The sequence below is a fragment of the Enhydra lutris genome, unplaced genomic scaffold (assembly GCF_002288905.1).
Source record: "Enhydra lutris kenyoni isolate GAN:26980312 unplaced genomic scaffold, ASM228890v2 scaffoldscaffold5, whole genome shotgun sequence".
Taxonomy (NCBI): Eukaryota; Metazoa; Chordata; class Mammalia; order Carnivora; family Mustelidae; genus Enhydra; species Enhydra lutris.
The window spans coordinates 2,463,540-2,477,625 of NW_019154089.1; the positions used below are offsets into that span (position 1 = coordinate 2,463,540).

General features: G+C 37.7%; 1 protein-coding gene across 2 annotated transcripts in view; it reads right to left on the bottom strand.

The window, feature by feature from the left end:
- The window catches only part of LOC111140753 (lysine demethylase 3B), an 82,689-nt gene that overhangs the window by 54,312 nt on the left and 14,291 nt on the right, over positions 1 to 14,086 (bottom strand). For both annotated transcript variants that reach the window (XM_022492947.1, XM_022492946.1), the window contains exons 2-6: positions 11,717 to 11,884; positions 7,530 to 7,643; positions 5,963 to 6,068; positions 4,135 to 4,259; positions 2,057 to 2,131 (exon numbers count right to left, since the gene is read on the bottom strand). In XM_022492947.1, coding sequence (XP_022348655.1) covers positions 2,057 to 2,131; positions 4,135 to 4,259; positions 5,963 to 6,068; positions 7,530 to 7,643; positions 11,717 to 11,884 — 588 coding nt within the window. The remainder of the gene's footprint in view (positions 1 to 2,056; positions 2,132 to 4,134; positions 4,260 to 5,962; positions 6,069 to 7,529; positions 7,644 to 11,716; positions 11,885 to 14,086) is intronic.

The following is a 14,086-nucleotide window of genomic DNA, read 5'->3' on the forward strand; positions in this document are numbered from 1 at the left end:
CATTTCAAGTACTGAAATATAAAATCTCCTCTATCCAGAAGTCACTAAAAAAACTGGTGACAACTTAAAAATAGGAAGACCAACATTTGTGTCTGTGACCAAAGGAAAAGTGTGTCCAACATAGGCAGGTTTGGATTTCTCTTGTGGGCACCATAAATATACAAACAATCTCCAGAACTTATTTCAAAAGTATTAGACAAAGGAAAGCAAAATAGGCGGGCTACCACAGACCAAACAGCCAAACCCCTTAGCTCTTCCAATAATTTCAGCCTGTCTTATGAAATCTAACTTGTGCCTTAATTGAGAGGCCAAGCAATCTTGAAAAATAGAAGATTAGAAGACACAATTCCTATCTCTAAATAAACTCCTCCCCTGGCAAGAACAAGGGGAAGGTGGCTTAGAACACTCAAGCAATCTTTGTGCTGCAAGGACTTTTATCTAGAACATTATTAGAATAGTATCCTACTATGAAGGAATGCTTTTTTTTTTTTTAAGCTTCATTCAGGTAACTTTCGGATAGTTTTACTCCGGTAACATGTGTTGGAGTGGCAATAAGCTAGTTAGACACAGTTACTTAGCCATTAATGTTCACCAACTTCATTAAACTAATCTTGGTGTACTTGAATATTTATAGCTTCTTTGTACAGATCTGTATTTTTGTTGTAGCATTATAGCTTTGACAGCTGCAACCTCCTCAAATTTTCTATTTCTTGCCAGTTCTAGTTTTTCTATTCTTTTTTTTTCCCCTGCTGCCTTCATTTCCATCTTTTCTCCCTTAATTTTCTTCTATAGTTCTTAACCAAGCTCAAGATTTACTTCTGTTTCCCCCATACTTTTGGCAATCTACTCTTGAAAACCACAGATCTCACCTCTTATCCATCCAGCCAAGTTGCTAATCTCGGCTCACTGCAACCTCCCTGAGCACTAACTTGTATGTATATCCTACTTCCGGTGAGCTAATCACATGTGAGTAGATAGCATAAGATATGGAGACCAGTACTCTCTAGATATATAGGACCAGTGGAACAGTGCGTGGCATATAAAAGGTACTTAATGAATGAAAGAAATAAGAAAGGGAATAAAAATGGGCCCAACACCCATTAAAGTAAAAGATATTTTTAGTCATGTAAACAGTCAAGAGACATATCCTAGTTGTAGCAATATAATACATACTAAAGAGCTATTAAATTTAACCATGATTCTTCTTTTCCTAACTTGATTCTGTTTTATCAAGTCAAGAATTACTGGATAAAGATGAGAACCAGACACTTAGCAGGAGTGGCCAAGACGACAATATTACAGAACTGCTAAGAGACTATGAGGAACATGTGGCTAGATGGCTATCTTGTCAATGTCTTAATGAAAAGAAATTCAAATGGCATTCCTTGATTGGTTTAGGCACAGGTTTATTATATATCTTTTTTTGGGTTATGATAATTCTGAATGAACCAAGAGTTGGCCTGAATCACAGGAGTAATCCACTGTGTGCTGAGCACTGAACTAGCTAGGCACCTGTTTGATTTATTGCTTCTTGGGATACAAAATTTCAGACTTCTTGGAGCTCACCACCGCTTAATGGAGTAATCCACTGTGTGCTGAGCACTGAACTAGCTAGGCACCTGTTTGATTTATTTCTTCTTGGGATACAAAATTTCAGACTTCTTGGAGCTCACCACCGCTTAATGGAAAAGAAAAAGGATACAACTTCTCCATTTCTTATTAGGCAGGTTATAGATATTACTACTGCTTATTACAGCTTTAACTGTCTACTATATCTTTCAAATATACCAAATATATCTGTCCTGAACGAATAGTTAGGCTGTAGAATCCTAAAATGGTTAGGCAACACAGCCATGATTAAAAGGGTTTGCTCCAACTACACTTCTTCTTGAGACTATATTCCCTTAACTAGACAAGACTTAGAGAGAGCAAGAAATGTACAGTGGCCAGAGTGGAAGCCCAAAGCACATCCATGGGTAACACACGCACGAGGAATCTGCATAACAAGATAAAGAAAGATCATGAGTCTGATCAGAGACTCAGTCGACTACTATACCTCGCTCTGAGTAGTTGAATTATCCATCAGCATCACATGGATCAGTCTGGGATCTACGGACTTGATCTCACCACTCTAGAGTAGGAGAAGGATAGCAGAAAATATGAAAAAGGGGGGAAAAAAGATTTAGGCATTGTCCAAAGACATAATTATGTATTCTTCTAATCCATGTAATTATCTCTTTGTTTCTACTTCCCTAATAGGATGAAAGCAGGGTTCTCTACTATGTCATTCACTGCCAGAATAACAACATCCAAAACAAGGTCAGGAATATTATGAGCACTCAAATATTTGTTAAATTAATGAATGAGTTGAGTTCAAGGCCCAAGTGTCTCTTTCAGGGACATTAATTGCAAATTCTACATCTCTAAAATCTTCCTATTCTCTACATATCAGAAAGTAAAAAATCTACAAAACCAAAAATCATTAAAAGAACCACTCTATCAATAAACACTAAAAATACTGGGGAGCAGCTGAAAGGATACCCGGTCAGATTTAATATGCATATCCTTTGATCTAGGGATTATATACCTAGAAATTTATTCCAATAAGTAATGCGAAATAGTATATAATAATATATGTTCAAGGATATTCACATTATTTGTATTATTGAAAATACTGGCAATGATTTAAATGTCCATCAATTTTAGATTAAACTAGTTATAATATACACATTCAATGGAACAGCATGCATCTATCTTAAAAGAATAAGGCAAATTTCTATGTATATTTATATAGAAAGATGTTGATAATCTACAGCTATGTAAAAATGGTAAATTATAGAACTTTATGTATTGTATATTCTCATTTATTAATAAAGTATGGCTCATATGCTTATCACATAAATATGTAACATGCAAATATTACAACACACAAATGCAAGATATTTCAAAGAATATGGAATATATACCAAATTATTAATGGTAGTTACCAATGAGGGGAGTGATATTTGCCTAGGGGAAAGGGTTTTCCAATATCTACTTTATTTATATGTATTTCTGACATTTTACTTATTTATAAAATATTTTATTTATTTATTTAACAGAGAGACATAGCAAATGAGGGAACACAAGCAGGGGGAGTGGGAGAGGGAGAAGCAGGCTTCCCCCTGAGCAGGGAGCCCGATGCGGGGCTCAATTCCAGGACCCTGGGATCATGACCTAAGGCGAAGGCAGACACTTAACGACTAAGCCACCCAGGTCCCCCTATTTCTCACATTTTATTTTTTTTTTTTTAAAGATTTTATTTATTTATTTGACAGAAAGAGAGATCGCAATTAGGCAGAGAGGCAGGCAGAGAGAGAGGGAAGCAGGCTCCCTGCTGAGCAGAGAGCCCAATGTGAGGCTCGATCCCAGGACCCTGACATCATGACCTGAGCCGAAGGCAGAGGCTTAACCCACTGAGCCACCCAGGTGCCCCTATTTCTCACATTTTAAAATGAAGATTAATTAGTAATATTTTTGAAAACTCAGTAAGGAATTAAGTAAAATTATTTACGCTTATATTACACATGACTGCTAAGGGCAAATCTGAAACAAATTCAAAGATAGCATAAATACATTTCTGTTTGCCTCAAAACACTCATCTGCTGTTTTTCCTAGACAATTCTCCAGGTAGCTGTAGATGCTGTGCTTTATTTTTATTTACTTCATTAGAAACAATTCATTTTTTTTTTTTAGCATCACGGGAGTGGTGTAAGTATTACAGAAGCAAATCCTCACTGACTGAATTTTAAACTACTAACTAACCTTTATGGATATGATAAAATAAGGCCAATACCACTTCACATTTTTATGTTAATGTTTTATAGATTTCAAAGCACTTTCCAATATATTATCTCAGTTCCCAAAACAGTGCTGAAGTGGGGCTGGGGAAGTACCTAATTATCTCTTAATTTACAGATGAGAACAATGAGGTTAAGAAAGTTGAACAGCCTTTCTCAAGGTCACACAGTCATTAAGTGAAAGAGCCAGAGACAGAATCTGAGTCTTCTAATACAAAGTCAAATGCTCCCTTCCTCTACACCACCCTCCGTAAGGGGATGGATGAATCTTAGAGGAAATGAATCAAAACCTCACCTCTGTTACAGAGACCTCCATAAGGCGGGTGATGGAGTCCTGATGGCTTACAACACCATAGAGCCAACTTTCTTCCCCCTCTGGCTGGTATACTTTGACCCTGTGACCTTGGACACTGTAGGGACCTAAAGGAGAGATCAGTCAGTACTGAATATGTTTGGCTAAGCTACAGTTCATGATTGTTTCTAAAAGCATAAGGAAAACTATATGGTGTAAATATTTAGCATTTTCAGTTCTCTCTTATGGAGATGAATAAATGAACAATTTCAGATTTACCATACTCAGCAATTTAAAAACAAAAACACAGTTTTTCCCAGTGATCTTTGTAAATTCTGTTTTTTGGAGATTTCTTAGCATCTCCCAGATCTGATTTCACCTTATCTCAATCTTCCCATTGTAGAAGTAATATAGGGAAGAGAAAGAAAACTTAGAAACAAAAACTACAGGTAGTAAGAAAATCTATCAGACATATCTGATCTGACATATAAAAAATGGAAGGCCAGTAACTTGAGTATACTAGTATGTTAAGCAACCAAAGGAATAATCATTTACACTCTGCTGACTTTCAGTAACAGTAGGTGGAGAGTTCAATTTATGAAGTTTCCAGGCTCTGCACTAATAATAGTCTGAACAAATATAGCACTTGTCTTCCTAGGAACACAGAGTTTTAAAAGCTATTACTTTATCAGCAGGTAATGTTATCCTGCAATTTCAGCTGGCCCTCCAAGAAGAACAGTTTCTCTCGAAGGACAGTTTCTCTTATCTCCGTATCTCATATATTTGAGACTATATAGCTAAATTATTACTGATTTTAAATTATTATCTCTCAGAACAATAATTAAGTTTCCTCAGTTTTTCTATACATACTCCCATACATCTCAACCTCTCATTCTGTCCACTCAACTTTCTTCTCTCTGCTGTCCATTTTTTCCTCACATTCTTTCTGCCTCCATATTTTTCCTTGATTATTTAACATCACTTTATCCTGATACTCTCCTTCCCCCGATAAACCAGTATTCCTACCTTTACCCATTCAGATACAGTTTGACAAAAGAGAATCAAAGACCCTATTTCACTGAAAATCATGATTTTCAAGAGGCTCAGAAAGAGGAGGAGTAGATGTGCAACATGAAGGAAAGGATCGTCTATTCTTTATGTGGAATCTTGGGCAAAATCTGTATTTGAACTAGAAAAAGCTAATAATTCTTTTCTTTGCATTCTTTAAAAAATAACAAGTTGTTAAGGTGAATGAGTCTGTGGACACCTTCTTTTACGAACATACCTTGCAGTCTAAGCTGTTATTTGTGTTAGTCTTTACTCCTTGAGAACCTCACAGACAATGAGCTCAATAACAGCAGAGATTCTCTAGCTCTAGTACCTTAACACTGTGTCTAGTACAAGGTTTGTCCTTTTTTTCTTCTCCAAGTAGGTTCCATGCCCAGCAAGGAGCCCAGTGCAGGACCTGAGCTCATGACCCAAGACCTAAGCTGAGAACAAGAGTCAGATGCTTAACCAACTGAGCCACCCAGGTGCTCCCAAAGTTTGTCCTTCATAAATATTTTAAAAATGGGGGGAAAAAAAAACAACAGAACAAAACTCACAACAAAACTGAATATTATGTCTTAATTTAACGAGGAAACAGTGGTCTGAGTGAGATCTTACTTTTCCAAACTGTTCTAGAAATCTAGCTAATTGGATACTCTTGACTTTCCTCACAAAAAGCAGCACAAATGTTTAGAGTTGCATGATGTCTTCCCCATTCTATCACTTTCAACACTGATCACATACCTGATTCAGGATTCAGGGACAGAAGAATACCTGTTCTTACCTCGGCTGAATATCTCTTGCAGCTTCTGGTCACTAATCAAAGCATTAACTGTATCTCTCAGTGCAGCATGTTCCAAAAGAATCTGGTTTTGACTATCTGTTCCCATCTGGCAAAGATAAAAGAAGAAAACAACCAAATATTAAAATGAATAGCAACAGTATCTAACCAGATTAGAAAAATCATACCCTTGAGGAGCTCTATGCCAGAATGGCCAAAGAATGTTCTATAAAACCCTAGTCTCATGAGATGTTCTGCAAAAAATAATGAGGCTAGTATCAGTCAGGTTTAGGAAATATGATATACTCTATCTTTCTATACACAATAGTATATTAAAGGCTCTCAGAAGGCATGGAAGAAAAAACTTTGTTTTGGTCAGTGTTTCTCATACATATCTGACCACAAAATAACTTATTCCATGTAAATCTTTTGGCATATTTTGGTATTTATCCAACATTTACTGAGTGCCTACTCATAGAAGCACTAGTACTGCAAAGATGAATAAAGCAAGGGTGGCGAGAAGGAGTAAGGCCTGAAGAGGGAGGAATACATATCAACAAAGAAATCATCATCAATATTTCACACAATACAGTTAAGGAAAAATTGTCCTTGGCTGCTTCAATAAGACAGCAAAACTCTTAGAAGTCTCCTAATTTTTAATCTTCAGACAGTAAATCTTACAAGTAAGAAATAAATATTACCATCCATAAATTCTGAAACTCTAACTTGGATGCTAGTTTGTTTAAACTACTAACTTACCCCTTTCTTTCTTTTTTTTTTTTTTAAGATTTTATTTATTTATTTGACAGAGAGAAATCACAAGTAAGCAGAGACGCAGGCAGAGAGAGAGAAGGAAGCAGGCTCCCTGCCGAGCAGAAAGCCCAACGCGGGGCTCGAACCCAGGACCTGGGATCATGACCTGAGCCGAAGGCAGCGGCCCAACCCACTGAGCCACTCAGGCGCCCCACTTACCCCTTTCTTAAATAGTCAATAGTAAATAGAGATAAACTTAAGCTCTTCAATATTTAATGCTGCTTTGAATCAGCCCAAACTCCTAGCTTCTCTGCCAAAGACCTAAGTATCCTTAAGTTATACAAGCAGCCACCTCTGGGAAGCCACCTTTTGAGAAGACCCTTAGGATTGTGGTCTTAAGTGGTTTCACGGTAGGGTGAAGTATGTAGGAGAGGAAACAAGCCTCAGCTAGTGAATAAACTTTCAAGGTAGCACAGAAACTTGGTACAGGGAGGGACGCCTGGGTAGCTCAGTCGGTTAAGCATCTGCCTTCAGTTCAGATCAGGATCCCAGAGTCTTGGGATCGAGTGCCACACTGGGTTCCCTGCTCAACATGGAGTCTGCTTCTCCCTCTGCCTGCGAGCGGCTCCCCCTGCCTGCGTTCTCTCTCTCTAGCAAATAAATAAATAAAATCTTAAAAAAAAAAAAAAAAGGCACAGGGAATTATCGGGAAGAAGTACTTCTTTCAATGCTAAAACAAAAGGGGCAACATATTTATAATCAACAAAAAAAAAAGCAAGGAGAAAAATAATATAAGACTAGAGCAACTGGTAAGTACCTGAAACAGATGTAATCCATTAGCATCTGACAGGAAACGCAGCTCTCGATCCAGAAGGTATTCAACTGGAACCACAGAACCCAAACCAAGTTTATCTACTAGGGGAGTGAAAGTCTGTGAAAGAGAAAGGACAAGAAATGGATTAGAGCTTGCACAAGAAAATAGACAACAATTCAGCCACATACCTAATTTCAGAGAAAATACCCAAAATTAATATATTTCACCCCCAGTAAATACAGATAAGCTAAAGCATAAGTCCCTAAAAACATTCCCAACACAGCATCTACCCCACAAATAATTAGAGGAAGCAAACTAGAAGCAGAAAATCAGCTCAATACTCTTATTTACAGCCAGAAAGGGCACAAAGAATGAGAAATTCCTCAATCCCTCTAGGGATCTGACTAATCTTGTCAGGCTTCAAGAGGGCTACATTACAGTAAATTCCCAGAATAAACACTTACACCATTATTTTCTCTAGAACTCCTGAAATCTTAGTGAGACTTGTAAAATAATCACTGGTATAAATGTTCATGGGTAAATTCATATTGCTGTTTCATAAACAGCCTACAAAAGTCACCCAGGGGCCCATGTCCATTTGAGCTTCTTCTAAAAGTTCAATTGGAAATGGCCTTAAAAACGAAGAGACAGTACAGTAAATAATGATATGTATAATCAATACGTAAAATATATTTCTTTAGAATATTATGGACTCTGGTTAGCCAGAGGAGAATTAGATTTTTCTAAAAAGTAAACATTTATGCCTTTACTTTACTAATAGGATATGAACAATTGGATACTCTCAGAATTAAACTTAATAGCACTATTTTTCAAAAAGATTTTATTTATTCATTTGACAGAGAGAGAGAGAGATCACAAGTAGGCAGAGAGGCAGGCAGAGAGAGAGGGGGAAGCAGGCTCCCTGCTGAGCAGAGAGCCCCATGTGGGCCTCAATCCCAGGACCCTAAGATCATGACCTGAGCTGAAGGCAGAGGCTTAACCCACTGACCCACTGAGGTGCCCAACAGCACTATTTTGTCAGACTTCAGAAAACAAAACTTACTCAGGGGGAAAAAAAAAAAAACACCTAAGCACAAACAACAAAAGCAAAAATAAACAAGCAAAACCATAACAAACTAAATAACTTACACACAGCAAAAGAAATGACCAACAAAATGAAAAGGCAATATAAGGAATAGGAGAAATCATATATTAGGTAAAGCATTCATATCCAAAATATATAAGGAACTCATACAATTCAAAGGAAAAACATAAATAATCTAATTTTTAAAATGGGGAAATCACTCAAATAGACATTTTTCTTAAAAAAGTATACAAATGGCCAAAAGGTACATAAAAAGGGGCTGAAAAGGGGCTCCTGCGAGGCTCAGTCAGTTCAGTGTCTGACTCTTGATTTCCACTCAAGTCATAATCTCAGGGTCCTGACATCAAGCACTGCATTGAGCATGAAACATGCTTGAGATTCTCTCTCTCCTTCTCCCTCTGTCCACCCCCCCAACTTCCAAGAGCACTCTCTCTCTCTAAAAAAGTGGGGAGGGGGACTGCCAATCACTAATCATTAGGGAAATGCAAATAAATACCACCAGGAGACCTCATTTCACACCTGTTAGAAGCGCTATCATCAAAAACAAAAAATAACAAAGGATGGCAAGGAGGTAGAGAAAAGGAAACCCCAGTACACAATCAAGGGGAATGTAAATTGGTGCAGTCACTGTGGAAAACAGCATGGAGGATCCTCCAAAAATTAAAAACAGAACTATCATATGATGCTGCAGTCATCATATACTTCCGGGTATATACCTGAAAAAATGAAATTTCAAAAGATTACCTGCACCCCCACATTCACTGCATCATTATTCACTACAGCCAAGGCATGGAAATGACCTAAGCATCCAGTGACAGATGAACAGATAAGGAAAATGACATGGTGAGTGCACACATAGGAATACTATTCAGCCATAAAAAGAAGGAAAGCCCACCACTTACAACAATAGGGATGAAACTTCAGGAATTTCTCATTCTTTGTGAAATAAATCAGAATGACAAATAAGATATGATTTCATTTACATGTGGAAGCTACCAAAAAAAAAAAAAGGTACTTAGGGATATAGTGGAGACTGGTGATTCCCATGGGTCAGAGGGAATGTGAAATGGGTAAAGGTGGTAAAAGGGTACAAACTTCAGTTATAAATTCTGGGGTGCCTAATGTAAGGATAGTAACTAAAGTTAACAATAATGTATACCTGAAAGTTGTTAAGAAAGTAAATCTTAAAAGTTCTGACCACACATATACCAAATATTAACTATGTGAACCAGCAGATATATTAACTGACCTTACTGTGTGGCAATCATCTCATAATATATACGTTTATATATATGTATATCAAATTATCATGTTGTTCACAAACTTATATAATGTTGTATGACAATTTTATCTAGCTGGGGGAAAATAATGAGTTCTTATGGAAAGAAAAGACTTTAAGGATTACATTGTTTCATAACCTTACTAGGAGAAGGCAATAAAGATGAAAAAATTCTTTAGAGACAAAAGTATCAAATATTATCTAATATAGAAAGTTTCAGTGCTGGCACAAAATTAGACACAAAGATCAACTGAACAGAATAAAGAGCCCAGAAAGAAACCCATGCTTATAGCTCATATGATCAATTAATCTATGACAAAGGACATGAGAATACACAATAAGGAAAACACAGTCTCTTCAACAAATACTGTTTGGAAAACTGTACAGCTACATGCAAAAGAATAAAACTGGACCATTCCCTTACACCAATACAAAAATAAACTCAAAGTGGATTAAACAGCTAAATGTTAAGACCTGAAACCATAAAAGAAAACATAGGCAGTAATTTCGTTGACACTGGCCATAGAAACATTTTTCTTGATATGTCTCCTCAGGAAAGGGAAAACAAAAGCAAAAAGAAACTACCAACACTACACCAAAATAAAAAGCCTTTGCACAGCAAAGGAAACCATAAACAAAATGACATGGCAACCTACTCTATGGGAGAAGGTATCTGCAGAATGATATATTACATAAAGGGTCAATATCCAAAATACATAACACCATAAAAATGCTCAAATAATCCAATTAAAAATGGGCAGAGGACCTGAACAGGCAATCTTCCAAAGAAGACATATAGATGCTCAACAGAGACATGAGAAGATGCTCAACATCACTCCTCATCAGGGAAATGCAGATCAAACCACAATGAGATACCATCTCAGACCTGTCAGAATGGATAGTATCAAAAAGACCAGAAGTAACAGGTATTGGTGAGGATGTGGAAAAAAAGGAACCCTCCTGCCCTGTCAGTGGGAATGTAAATTGGTACAGCTACTGTGGGAAACAGTTTGGAAGGTCCTCAAAAAATTAAAAATACAATCACCAGATGATCCATTAATTCCACTACTATGCATTTAACCAGAGAAAACATAAATACTAATTTGAAAAGATATAGGCACTCCTATGGTTCTTGCAGTGTCACTTACAATAGGCAAGATATAGAAGCAATCTAAATGTCCATCCACAGATAAATGATTAAGAACACACACAGACATAAAATGGAGTATTACTCATCCATAAAAAAGAACGAGATCTTGTCATTTGCGACAGCATGAATGGACTCAGTGGGTATAATGCTAAGTGAAACAAGTCAAAGAAAAGCAAATACCATATGATTTCACACATATGTGGAATTTAAGAAACAAAATGAACGAACAAAGAAAAAAAGACAAAAAACCCAGACTCTTTAATACAGAGAACAAATTGGTGGTTGCCAGAGGGGAGGGAGGTCGGGGGCAGGGGTAAAATAAAGAGGATTCAGAGTATACTTATCATGAGTATGATGAGTATGATGAGTACTGAGTAATATGCAGAAATGGTGAATCATTATATTGTGCAGCTAAAACTAATATAAACACTGTATGTTAATTATACTTCAATAAAACAAAGTAAGTTTCAGAAGAGAAAGGAGAAAAGATCTCCCAGTTTTGCTTTAGTAACTTCAGAATAAAAGTATGTTAGGGATAAGCCTGGAGTTTTGGGAATTCTAAAGAGTTCAGCTATTGGATAAATACCATAGTTACAGTTACAAATAAAATCTTAGGAGTAAAGCCCAAATATGTTCCAAGCTGGTAAGTCACTCACCAGGGCTGGCCACTGTGCGATTGAGACTCGAGTACCCTGGACAAGGACCGGGTCCTTCCGGGGTGCCCATACCAGAGATCCTTCCAGCAGAAGCACAATAACTTCTTCAGCATGAACTTTAACCCAGGAGTGTTGCTTCCAGTTACAGCCATCAAATTCCACAAAGATCTGCAAAAAGAGATGAAAAGTAGTTTGGAGGTCACATATGGAAAAATCCCACACTGTAATAATTAAACCGTGACTGGGAAAAATTCTACTAAGTCGTCGGTTTTTTCAAAAAGATTTATTTATTTCTCTCTCTCTCTCTCTCTCTCTCTCTCTCTCACACACACACACACACACACACACACAGACAGCAAGAGAGGGAACACAAGCAGGGGGAGTGGGAGAGGGAGAAGCAGGCTTCCTGTGGATCAGGGAGCCCAATGGGGGACTCAATCCCAGGACCCTGGGATCATGACCTGAGCCGAAGGCAGACGCTTAACCGAATGAGAAACCCAGGCGCCCCATTTTTAAGTTCTTTTAATGAATTTCAATAAAAAAAGAATCTTATTTCACAGCAAGGAAGCTGCACTCAGCTACACTCTAAAAAGGTAGCAGAGTTAAAGAGGCACATCCACAGTTAACAATTTTTAGCCATGATCCTATTGAAATCTTAACTCTTGACTTCCAATTTACATCTAATGCACACCAGTTGGGGGCTTACTATGTATAAAGCATTGCACTAGGTTCAGAAATAGAGAAATCTAGCACATTTCCTGGTCTCAAGGAGCTCATGGTCTAATAGGCTGGAGAAAAATTTTTTACACTTCTACTGAAAATGACTGTGAACTTCTTTGATAAATTTTTTTGAATAGGTGATATACGCACATGGTACAAAACTCAAAAGGATAAACAGTGGGGGGAAAAAAGCTGCCCTCCCAGTTCTGTGTGTGAATTTTTTAAATTACCCCTGCCTGAAGTGATCTCATACCTGTTAGGAGAGGCATGTTATTATCAACAACAAGGCTTTGCTTCCACAAGAGACACTCCACTTTTTGACATATGGTTAAGCAGACAGTGTAAGAAGTTTAGGAAAGTGATTAATATTAAATGAAACTACATTTTTCTAATAAATAGCATGCTTAGGTTTGGCTTTTCTATATAAATTGTGACTTCTGGGGCGCCTGGGTGGCTCAGTGGGTTAAAGCCTCTGCCTTTGGCTCGGGTCATGATCCCAGGGTCCTGGGATCGAGCCCCGCATCGGGCTCTCTGCTTGGCCAGGAGCCTGCTTCCTCCTCTCTCTCTGCCTGCCTCTGCCTACTTGTGATCTCTGTCTGTCAAATAAATAAATAAAATTTAAAAAAAAATAAATTGTGACTTCTAAGCATGTTTCACATGCAGCATATAGAGCAAGACCTATGCAAATAGGTATCAGTACTTAGAATAGATATACCCAGGACCTAAGATATAGCTGGTCACAGAAGGGCTAGAGTGTTCGTTCATTTTCACAGAGTTTTAGTTGCCTTTTGAGAAACACAAGCAATAAGATGATAAAATATAAATGAAAAAAATCAAGACCAAGAAAACTACAACAGAAGTCACTATCAAAGTATAAAACGGAAAACTTAAGCTGGCCCTAAGGATCTATACAGCTGTATGACTGAGTGATGTTTTTGGCTCTAAGCTTCTTAAAGGCCAGTTTGAAAATGGGAAGTCAGCTGCATAGGTCCCACCTTCTACATCTTTTTCTTTTTCGTTTTTAAAAGATTTTATTTATTTATTTATTTATTTGTCAGAGAGAGAGAGAGAGAGAGAGAGAGTGAATGCACAAGCAGGCAGAGTGGCAGACAGGGGCGGAGAGAAGCAGGCTCCCTGCTGAGCAAACAGCCTGATGCGGGACTCCATCCCAGGATGCTGGGATCATGACCTGAGCGGAAGGCAGCAGCTTAACCGACTGAGCCATCCAGGTGTCCCTCTTTTGCTTCTTTAAATTAAACTCTACTCCCAACATGGGGCTTAAACTACAACCTGGAGATCAAGAGTCACATGTTCTAACCACTGAGGCAGCCAAGCACCCTTCCCACTGTCTAAAAGGAAAACAAAGCAATTACTCAGGGAAGCAATGCTTTTCCTACCGTTTGGCACTGTAGGACATTTCTCACAAGAAGCTTCCTAAGGCAACAATGAGTGATGTAGGATAAAGCCAAAATCCATTTAGTAGTGACTCCCAACTAGGAACCATGAAGTTACCAAGATTTTAAGCACTAGGGGCACCAAGCATTTCCTATAGTGAATACTACATGTGTTCTATATGTATGTACTATTATTTTTTAAATATATGTTGATAAGGGCACCTGGGTGGCTCAGTTGGTTAAGCGTCTGCCTTCA